Source organism: Sphaeramia orbicularis, chromosome 18 (genome assembly GCF_902148855.1).
Source record: "Sphaeramia orbicularis chromosome 18, fSphaOr1.1, whole genome shotgun sequence".
NCBI lineage: Eukaryota > Metazoa > Chordata > Actinopteri > Kurtiformes > Apogonidae > Sphaeramia > Sphaeramia orbicularis.
The window spans coordinates 26,026,836-26,038,986 of NC_043974.1; the positions used below are offsets into that span (position 1 = coordinate 26,026,836).

The 12,151-nt window shown below is 36.7% G+C and overlaps 1 protein-coding gene across 2 annotated transcripts in view; it reads left to right on the top strand.

Annotated features, from left to right (window-relative positions):
* The window catches only part of pcxb (pyruvate carboxylase b), an 848,274-nt gene that overhangs the window by 609,698 nt on the left and 226,425 nt on the right, over nt 1–12,151 (top strand). For both annotated transcript variants that reach the window (XM_030162429.1, XM_030162430.1), the window contains 2 exons: nt 4,021–4,165; nt 4,759–4,848. In XM_030162429.1, coding sequence (XP_030018289.1) covers nt 4,021–4,165; nt 4,759–4,848 — 235 coding nt within the window. The remainder of the gene's footprint in view (nt 1–4,020; nt 4,166–4,758; nt 4,849–12,151) is intronic.

Genomic DNA, 12,151 nt, shown 5'->3' on the forward strand with positions numbered 1-12,151 from the left:
AAAAAAAACAACAAAAAAACACATATAACATATAAAACATATACTTCCATCCAGGCAACACCTTTTTCATTCAACTCTTTGCATATTTCACTAAGACAAAACTAAAGCACATACTGCAGCTATTACAACAGCATTAGAAGCAGAGGTGATGCTACACAATGACAAACACGGACCTGTCAATCAAATCCATAATTAACTCATTTTTTTTCCACACATTTATTATTTTATATTCTATTGCGAATTAGCTTTCTCATTGCGTCGTGTATTTATTTATATTCGACACAGCGTCCCATGAGTGTTGGAAATAAGGTTTAGTTGTAAATAAAATAACCTCTAGCGTATGAGTGGCGTTTTTTTTTTTTTTGTTTGTTTGTTTCTTTGTTTTTTTTTCCGTCCAAATCCTTCTCCAGATTGTCTCATATGCAAAGGCGGTTTTTGGAGAACTTTTGAGAAGTAATTCACACAGCTTATATTTCAATCTCTGTCTTTCTGAGGCACTTGAAATGGAGATAAACACGTCTAAAGAAGCTCCAAGACTTTATTAACATACCCTCCTTTCACTCAGTCCCTCCATCTTTAGTCTGGTTTGCATCTGACTGATCCCTCCCCCTCTTTTTCCCATCACTCCGTCCTCGTTTACCCCTTTTTTTCTGCCTCTATCATTAATTCAGAGCGCTCTATCCACACTGTTAAGACAGACTTACAAGGGTGGGGAAAGAAATCGGTAACAAATCAAATAATGAAATTAACTCCAGCAATTACATCTCTTTCCTCTCTCTTCTCTCCCTTTCTTTGTTAATTTGGAGAGCTTAATTGGCGTGATAATACATTTGAGGCAAACAAACAACAACAAAATAGAAATGGAATGTAATTACTTTCAACAGTTGGCTTTCTCTCCCTGCTCTGTGTGTTTCTTTAGTGCTTCAGAGTGCGGTGTTTTTCATACTGTGCTGATTTAATGTGGTTTGTGTGATACCCTGTCGTGTGTTTGCAGATTTGTAGGTTTGCTTTGTTCATGCTTGACCGAGAGCTTTTTAACACAAAGCTTTACAGAAGTGTTTTTTTCCCCCTAAAAAAACAACCAAAAGCGATTAATTGGCAGAATCCGCCCTCAGCAGCAGGATTGTTATCTTTTTTTTTTCTTGTTATTTTCAGTATTTATTTATCCTTTATCAGGCAAATGACCATTTTTGGTAATTTCGACATACATTACAAGACGGTGATAGTCATGATAGTGAGGCAAGGTCCACCTCTGCATGAACAGTGAGTGTACCTGCTTTGTTAGGTACCGTGACGTAATGGTACTAATGTAAGGAATGATGTTCAAAGGGATAATGTGGATGTTGACAGGGGTCTGGATCAGCACTTATGTTGTCATAATGCTCTTAAAGTAATGTTCTAATGTTCTAAAATACATGCTTCTTTCACTTTTCGTATGTTTTTCTTGTATTTTTTTTTTTTTTTTATCTGTACTTCTTGGATTTTTACCCCACCCCCTGAAGGGAAAGCAAGGGATATTGTTTTTGGTTAGCTTTCTTTGTTTCTTTGATTTTTAACACTCTAGCAGCAAAATTATCGGTTGAATTCATATCAAGTTGGGTTTGTAGATTGCCAGTGACCCAGAATAGATGTGATTACATTTTTGGAACAGTAGGTGAAAGTTCAAATTTGTTGTGAATTTTTTAAATCTCTTTTTACCCATTTACTTCTAATGGGCAATATTTCACATGTCTGTAGCAGCAAAACTATTGGTTGAATTCATACCAAATTGGGGTCATAGATTGCCAGTGACCCAGAATAGATATCATTACATTTTGGGAACAGTAAGTCAAAGTTGAAATTTTTTATGAATTTAAAAAAAAAAAAAAAAATTCCCCATTTATTTATAATGGGCAAAATTTCAGATGTTTGAATCAGCAAAACTATTGGTTGAACTCATACCAAATTGGGGTTATGGATTGCCAGCGATGCAGAATAGATGCCTATACATTTTGGGAAAAATAGGTCAAAGTTAAAATTTTTTATGAATTTTTAAAATCTTTTTTTCCCCATTTACTCATAAAGGGCAAAATTTCAAATGTCTGTAGCAACAAAACAGTTGGTTGAATTCATACCAAATTGGGTTTATAGATTGCCAGTGACCAATAATAGATGTCGTTGCATTTTGGGTAAAGTAGGTCAAAGTTCACATTTTTTAAGAATTTTTAATTTTGTTTTTCCCGTTTACTTATAATGGGTGAAATTTCACATCTGTAGCAGCAAAACTATTGGTTGAATTTATACCAAATCGGGTTTATAGATTGCCAGTGACCCAGAATAGATATCATTAAATTTTGGGAACAGTAAGTCAAAGTTAAATTTTTTTCTGGATTAAAAAAAAAAAAAAAACAATAAATAAATTCTCCATTTATGTATAATGGGTGAAATTTCAAATGTTTGAATCAGCAAAACTAATATTTGAATTCATACCAAATTTGGTTTATAGATTGCCAGCAACCCAGAATAGATGTCCTTACATTTTAGAAAAAATAGGTCAAAGTTAAAATTTTTAATGAATTTTTAACATCTTTTTCCCCCATTTACTCACAATGGTCAAAATTCAAATGTCTGTAGCAACAAAACAATTGGTTGAATTCATACCAAATTGGGTTTATAGATTGCCAGTGACCAATATTAGAAGTTATTGCATTTTGGGTTAAGCAGGTCAAAGTTCAAATTTTTTTATGAATTTTTAAAATCTTTTTTTTTCCCCGTTTACTTATAATGGGTGAAATTTCAGATGTCTTTAAAAACATCAATTTTGTTTCAATTCACTTCAAACGTGGCACATATATAGAGGCAATTGATATGCTGACATCAGCATCAGGTGTCATCAGGTGTTGTCATATTTTGGGAAAAATTGGACAAAGTTTACATTTTCTATGAATTTTTTTACACCTTTTATTCCTCCAATTTCCTTATAATGGTCGAGATTCCACATGTCTATAAAAACATCAATTTTATTTCAATTTACTTCAGTCTTGGCACATATATAGAGGCAATTCATACGCTGACATCTGCACATGCATAAACATGATGACATCAGCTGGATTAATGCCAAAATAAGCTACAATAAGTGCGAGGGGCAGGGTTTGTTGTGCCTGGCACCAGTTGTTTAAGTCTCATTTCAGGATCTATATAAAATTCATTTGTACAGCCCCGTGTATCTATACTGTCAAGAGCATGCCAGGCCTGTAGATGGCAGTGTAGTGGAACGATCAGGTACCATTAACCCATCAGAATCCTTAAAAGAATCACAACAAAACGTCATTTCCGCGATGAACCTATGGAGATGAAGTTTAAAAATGTAGCATAAAAGCTTTCATTTATATCAAGTAAAAATGTTTTAAGGGATAGTTTGTAGATCTAAACATTTTCATCATGTAATTTTATTTATTTATTTATTTATTACCTCCGCCAAGGAGGTTATGTTTTTGCCAGGGTTTGTTTGTTTGTCTGTTTGTTTGTTTGTTTGTCTGTCCGTTAGTGTGCAACATAACTCAAAAAGTTATGGACAGATTTGGATGAAATTTTCAGGGTTTGTTGGAAATGGGATAAAGAAGAAATGATTAAATTTGGTGGTGATCGGGGGGGGGGGGGGGGGGGGCCGCGGGGGGGGGGGCGGACCAGAAAATTTCATCCAAATCTGTGTCCATAACTTTTTGAGTTATGTTGCACACTAACGGACAGACAAACAAACAGACAAACAAACCCTGGCAAAAACATAACCTCCTTGGCGTGGGGGGGGCCCACGGGGGGGGGGCACTGATCAGTCTATGCGGAGGTCTGCGCTCTCCGAGTGCTTCTAGTTTATTTATTTATTTATGTTACTTATGAGTAAGGAACCAAATATGGTAACTTCATTAACCTCGATTTTCTACATAACAACAAAAATAACAACAAAAGAGTATTTCTATGAGTGCACTATAAAGGGTTAATGTTTAAAATCTGCTTCTGTCCTTTTTGTCTCCCTATTTTTAGACCAACATTCCATTCCTCCAGAATGTTTTCTCCAACCACCAGTTCCTCTACTCGACCGTCGACACCCAGTTCATCGACGAAAACCCGGACCTGTTTAATCTGAAGCCGACTCAGAACCGAGCCCAGAAACTCCTGCACTATCTGGGTCAGTGAACAAACACAACAAATACCGATCGTATAAGGCTCATTTTCCACATTCCGGTCGTTGTTTCAGATCAGTTTAAAGATGATGAATCTCTGTGTTGGCCTCCAGTTAGATTTGGTTTTACAGTATCACTACAATAGCCCACAAATCACTAAATGGTTTGGGCCTCCAGCACATCTCTATGTTTAAAGAATATAAACTAGTCCTAAACTAGCATTAGAGCCTAGAGTCCAAACAGGGTGAAGCAGTATTTCACTTTTATGCTGCATAAAACTGTAACAAACTGCCAGTAGAACTTATATTTTCTCATTGCACTGTAATTCAGGAGTGCAGTACGTTGTTTTAATCATTCCGATTTTCACTACAGATATTATTCTCTTCCATTAATAATTCATGAACTCTCTTTTAATTATATTTTTCAATATTTCTATCTTTTATTGTTTAAGCGCTTTGCTTTATTTCCCTCTGGATATTCCTTTTATACAGTATATTGGATTGTCTCTGTGTATGAAATATTGTAATCTAAATAAGCTTTGTATGTCTTATTCTGCATTTGTCATGTTTTTCATTTATATTCTTTTTTTCACACCCAGGTCATGTGATGGTGAATGGACCAACCACACCCATTCCAGTCAAGGCTAAACCGTCCTCCATTGATCCTGTTATCCCTCCGGTCACCATGGGTATGTCGCATCAGAATACACCTCTGGTTCAAAGTTCAGTGTGTAATAAGTAGAAAAAAAAGTAAAAAAAAAAAAAAAAAAAAACAGAAGTCCCTAAATTTGTGAAATGCAAAAATTACACTAAGATATTAAGTCATTTATTTCAGGTTCCACATACAGACCGATTCAGTCTCAAGTGGGCAGAACCAGTAAAATACAATCAGAATTTTTTTTCTCTTTATAAATGCAAACATTTTCATCTGATTTTTTTTTTTTTATAATAATAATAATACTGCTGGTCACTTTTACTTAGCGGTAATTTTGCTGTTTTTACACTAAAACGACTACCATTTCATAGTTAACGTGAATAACCTGAACAAATATGAACATCCTGAAATGTCATAAGAGCATTTTAACCAATATTCTGCCTGTTACTAAATGTTTGGTGTATTTGTAGATCCGCGATGATCTGTAAATTATACAGTTTTTATGTAAATGATAAACTGAGACTGAATATTTTTAAAATTGCAATTATTTTTCAGGAGAAATATCAGTTTGTTTGTGTTATTATTACCCCACCCCCCCAAAGGAGAAGCAAGGGGTATTGTTTTTGGTTTGGTTTGTTTGTTTGTTAACATTTTAGCATCAAAACTATTGGTTGAATTCATACTAAATTTGGTTTACAGATTACCAGTGACCCAGAATAGGTGTTGTCATATTTTGGGAAAAATTAGACAAAGTTTAAATTTTCTATGAATTTTTTTACACCTTTTTTTCCTCCAATTTCCTTATAATGGTCAAGATTCCACATGTCTATAAAAACATCAATTTTATTTCAATTTACTTCAGTCTTGGCACATATATAGAGGCAGTTGATACGCTGACATCTGCACATGCATAAACATGATGACATCAGCTGGATCGATGCCAAAATAAGCTACAATACGTGCGAGGGGCGGGGTTTGTTGTGCCTGGCACCACTTGTTCACGTTGTTTTAAGGGATTGTTTGTAGATGTAAACATTTTCATTTTGTAATTTTATTTTTTTCACGTTTTCAACCTTGGAGTTGCACTTTAACGCTCAGTTGACATAAGACAAAAAAATGAGAGAAATGAAAGTGTGTTCTCAGTTACTATAGAAATATAGTGATAGCTGTTCCCTCAGCAGAAATAACAACTCAATCCAAGGCAACAAAAACCTTATTCTGATGAAAACATACTTTTTAAAACAATTTCTATGTTATTTATATATATACTGCAGAGGTCTTTGTGAAGCATTAACAGTGAAACAATGGAATATTTTTTTTTTCTGTATGTACCTCTGTGTCTCTGTTTGGACAATGTGTCAACAAAACCAGGAACCGGTGATTGAATACTCTATTAAAACTGAAGGTTATATATTAAACAATAGAAATTGCTATTGCACTGTTGCTATAATAATTTCAGGTATTGTCCTTTGTGCAATTATTACATTTGAGTTAATTTAGCAAGGCATGACCACTACCAGAGTTAAGGGTTTCATTTCCCCCGAGGCACCTATGCTAAAAATGTAAACACTTGTGGAACCGTAGGGCACTCCGGATAAAAGCACCCACCCGATGATAAATGGGCTGTCGAACAGTCTGATAGCTGTAGGCGGAAAGGCCTTCCTAAATGGCTTAGTTTAGCACTCGGGGAGGAAAAGGGTTTTGGCCCAGAGAGCGGTGCTGAGCTGTGAGTACAGCAGTGAGAGGGCGCAGTTCAGTGTTTGAGAAGACACAAGTTCTGCACTTCTCACCTGCTCTGCACCGACACCGAAGCCTTAGAGGGAATGCCAGCAGACAAACAGAGTGTTGGGCAACTTACTTCCAAACTGTAATCCATTACACATTACTTTTTAGTGTTATTTAAAAGTAATTCCTTACCTTACAATATGACTGTCTCTGACTGATATGACTTTTGAGTTACATACAGACTTTTGTCATAAATGGCGGATGGTGTGCCCCCCCCCCCCCAATAAAAGAAATATAGGAGAGGAGATGGATAAATTTACACCCTTAAGTGACGGGTGTGGACGGATAGCTCATACCAGTACGAGGCAGCCATGGCTCAGGAGGTAGAGCGGGTCGTCCAATAACCGAAGAATTGGTGGTTCGAATCCCGCCCTCCTAGTCAGTAAAATTGTGTTCTTGGGCAAGACACTTCACCCACCTTGACTCCAGTGTCACTCACACTGGTGTATGAATGGTGGCTGGAGGGTGTGAGGGTGGTTGGAATGTGTCAGTGAATGAATAATGGATCAATAATATAGTAATAATATATGTACAGGGTGGGGAAGCAAAATTTACGATGAACGTTTAGTTGTTTTTTCTCAGCAGGCACTACGTCAATTGTTTTGAAACCAAACATATATTGATGTCATAATCATACCTAACACTATTATCCATACCTTTTCAGAAACTTTTGCCCATATGAGTAATCAGGAAAGCAAACGTCAAAGAGTGTGTGATTTGCTGAATGCACTCGTCACACCAAAGGAGATTTCAAAAATAGTTGGAGTGTCCATAAAGACTGTTTATAATGGAAAGAAGAGAATGACTATGAGCAGAACTATTACGAGAAAGTCCGGAAGATACTATTAAAGAAGAATGGGAGAAGTTGTCACCCGAATATTTGAGGAACACTTGCGCAAGTTTCAGGAAGCGTGTGAAGGCAGTTATTGAGAAAGAAGGAGGACACATAGAATAAAAACATTTTCTATTATGTACATTTTCTTGTGGCAAATAAATTCTCATGACTTTCAATAAACTAATTGGTCATACACTGTCTTTCAATCCCTGCCTCAAAATATTGTAAATTTTGCTTCCCCACCCTGTATATGTTTGGGTGCCTTGAAAAGTGCTTTAGAAATCTAATCCATTATTATTATTAAGTAACGCTACGGACTTTACGGTTTATTCAAACCGGGGGTGCATCGCTGTGGACGCCGGTAGATAAAACCACAATCGATAGTCATAGAAAAAGTTAGCTTACCTTGTCGTTGCTGATCACAGGGATCATGCTAACTAGCTTCTGTAAAGCAGGGTTAGGGTTAGTAATGAACATACATCCATGTGGACAATGGACTGTCTTCTGACGTCTTCACCCATTGGCTGAACACCAACAGGAAATAGAACTGGACTGAAGCATTTTTGATTCCTTAACCCTTTCATGCATACTGGTCACTACAGTGGACAGTTATTCTCCAGCTCTTCTCTTATATATTCGTGGGTTTTGTTGTTTCGGTTCCATATCAGGCGACACAGTGGGCACTTATGCGGCATCCTATAATACATTGTAATTCATACCATTGCTGTAACTTTGCAGATCAGTTTGATGAACCTGATCTGCAGTAACATGTGTTAAATCAATTGCTTATTGTTATTAAACTGAAATCAACAATTTTCTTAATCAGAAACTTTTTTTTTTTTTTTTGCATATTATTTGCATGAAGTTAGTAATAACTAGCATTAGATTATGTTAAAATGTGACAAAACATCAGATTAGCTGCATGAAAAATGTTTTTATTTCATAGTTTTCACGCACTTTATCACTTTCTGATGATGGGTTTTAAATACATGTTTTCTTGCTTCAAAAATTAGTGTCCGGCTGAGTGGACATTTTTGTAACTCCGTGAAAAATAGGTTCATAAAAAATTTCAATCACATTGTTTTTTTCATGCCTAAAGAGAAATAAAAACACTCAGGAAAAAAAAAACTCAACCAAGGTTCTCATAATTCATGCATGAAAGGGTGAAGGTCTGACGGTCTTGCTGTTTTGTGATTTTAATTTATTTGAGCAATTCAGTTATGAGCAAAAAGTGTATTGTAATGCAAGCGCGATTCAATCAGTCAGTCAATCAGTCAAAGTGGATTGGGGCGGCCGTGGCTCAGATGGTAGAGCGGGTCGTCCTATAACCGAAGAGTCGGCGGTTCGAATCCCGCATGTGCTGTTGTGTCCTTGCCTCCAGTGCTGCTACTCACACTGGTGTATGAATGTGTGTGAATGTTCGGTGGTGGTCGGAGGGGCCGTAGGCGCAGATTGGCAGCCACGCTTCCATCAGTCTGCCCCAGGACACAAAATGTAGTTTACCACCACCAGAGTGTGAATGTGAGAGTGAATGAATAATGGATCCTCTGTACGCCCTTTGAGTATGCGTTCATAGATAAATATATATATATAAATCCAATCCATTATTATTATTGTTATTATTTATGTAGCACTTTACAACAACATAAAGAAGACCAAAGTACTTTACATCTAAAAGCATGATTGAATTATAAGATACAAACAGTTTAATCCAAATACTATAAATATGCATAAAACAGTAAGACACAACACACAGTGATTAAAAAAAATAAAAGACCACAGATTTATGTTCTATTAAACATGTACCGAGTAAAATATTACTGAAAATTGATAAGTAATGCCTTACACTACTGCATTACTTTTGTAGTGCGGTACTCCCAACACTGCAAACCGGGCTCTTTGATGAGCTCATCCAGCCACTCCAAGTTCCTGGAGTGGAGCTCTTCATCCAGTTGTTACATTTTAAGGTTAAACTAATGCCGAAAATTATTCTGTTTAAAAGTGTTTTAAAGGTGCACAGGTTTTTACATGAATTGCTTAAAAAAAAAAAGAATGAAAATAACCCGAAAATTGGGCTTGTCGCACTTGACGCCGCAGCCTCTCCCTTGTGTCGTTTTGCAGTGGTGCACTTTTTGTCCTTTCCCACTGCGCTCCCAGGTTTATTCTAGTTAAGGGTGCAAACCGGCATAAATTTATGCAGCTGCTCCTTTTGACAGCAACAAAATAGTGAGCTGTATCAATCTGACATGTTTATCAGCACCCTGTTCTGCCTCAGCACATAGCCATGCCCGGTAAACACGAATTTATAACAAAATAATGTGAATAATATGAATCATAATCAGGCATAACTAATCAAATGTGACATCTAAAAACAAAGCACAGTGGAACGGAATGGAGTAGAATAGGACGGAATAATCTGTGGTGTTTGTGTGCGTCTGCGACTTGAGTGAGTGCGCTTACCCACCACTTGTCTACTTATGCAAATCTTATGTTTAAGGCTGTCATTGCCCACCATCTTGTTGCTGCAAAACAAACACATGCATGCCCGTGAGCGCTAAATCACACGCGCATACTCGACATAACGCACTGTACTGAGCAGGTACTCCATAGGCAGCCCATTATTTTGTGTACATGCCCCCACTTTACCTACTGTAAGCAGATGATGAGGTAGTTGTGCAGCACAGGCACGCACAGAGGCATACCTAAAGCCTAGTAATGAGATTTGTAATGTGCTTATATCCTTTTTTTTTTTTCATTCAATGGAGGGATTGAGAGAAGAGAGGGATTAGGCCTGTATTATCACACTCTGTTGAGGGAGGGAGGGACAGGGGAATGGAAGGAGAAAGAGGTTATGAAAGAAGAACAGAGGGTTCGGGCGACGTAAAATCCCTTTACGCACAGAAAAAATAGTCCAGTAGACACAGTGGCAGGATCAGTAGATCTGATCGAGATGGATCAATATGAAGACGGCAACGGAGAAAGTAAGAATATTACCCACAGAAAAAAGATCAAATCAGAGCTACATGGTTAAATCATCAGAAAATAATGAGATAAGCGAAGGAAATAATAATTCCTTCGCAAAAGTCTGTATATTCAACCGCGATTATTTTCTAATTAGTAATTGTAGTATGATACGTTCCCTCAGATGGTTCATCGGCGGTGTAGACGTACACCTTGTTCCAATTATTGTCTGGATTTATTTAATGGAGGACATCTAGAGGTTAATCACCAGATGCCTGGAAGCCAGTGTTAGGAAGAATGACTAATAAAAATGACAGGCTATTTTCCACCTTCATGTGGTAATTTTTGAGTAGTACATCTTCCCTGTTAGGATCACAGAAGTAACAGTTCAATATACAGCATCTGTGTTTTCAACCTGAACAAACGTGCTTTGTGCATAATGTAAATACAATGGAATTTAGAGCAGCTTTTATTTAAAGTACATTTAAAGAGTCATTTTTAGTCCAACAGCCCAAAGGTCTGATGGACTATCGGTGTCAGCTGGTGTCCATATGTCGCCCATAAACAATTTTTCAAGAATCTTCTTCTTTGAAACCGTCTGTCAGAATGAGTTGATATTTGTGGTGGGACATCTTTGAGGTAAGACAGCGTTTTTCAACTGTGGGGTCACCTGAAATTTCTAGTAATTGATAAAAATAAAAACTTACGAATAAAAAATATATGGTAAGTTGACAGAGACAATCACAATCCATAAAAGACAAACTGTGAAGCTGAAACTGAAACACTGTGGTTCTGTTTATCTGTCAAATGTTCATTGTGGTCAGTTTCAGATGCTGCAGCTCTTTCATAATTCATAGTTTGAGTTCTTGTTTGTTCAGTATTAATTGTCAGCCTTGTAAATCCAAACTGGACTGACTGTACAGGGTGGGGAAGCAAAATTTACAATGAACATTTAGTTGTTTTTTCTCAGCAGGCACTACGTCAATTGTTTTGAAACCAAACATATATTGATGTCATAATCATACCTAACACTATTATCCATACCTTTTCACAAACTTTTGCCCATATGATCAATTAGGAGAGCAAACGTCAAAGAGTGTGTGATTTGCTGAATGCACTCGTCACACCAAAGGAGATTTGAAAAATAGTTGGAGTGTCCATAAAGACTGTTTATAATGGAAAGAAGAGAATGACTATGAGCAAAACTATTACGAGAAAGTCCGGAAGATACTAATAAAGAAGAACGGGAGAAGTTGTCACCCGAATATTTGAGGAACACTTGCGCAAGTTTCAGGAAGCGTGTGAAGGCAGTTATTGAGAAAGAAGGAGGACACATAGAATAAAAACATTTTCTATTATGTACATTTTCTTGTGGCAAATAAATTCTCATGACTTTCAATAAACTAATTGGTCATACACTGTCTTTCAATCCCTGCCTCAAAATATTGTAAATTTTTCTTCCCCACCCTGTACATATCCTGACCAAGGAAAATCAAATTCTCCCTTTGTGCAGTAATCTACACCTGGCTTTTCTGCCTCCGTCCAGAATAATATACATTATATAGACTAAATGTTGTCTAAAATTAACCTTTATTTGCAACATAGTATAGTAAATTATTACATGATCAAAAACGAATTCATTTTAGAAAAAAAAAGTCTCCGTTTTAAATTTCTGGGGTCGCCAGAAATTTGTGATGTTAAAATGGGGTCACAAGCCAAAAAAGGCTGGGAACTACTGGGGTAAGGTCTACCAAGT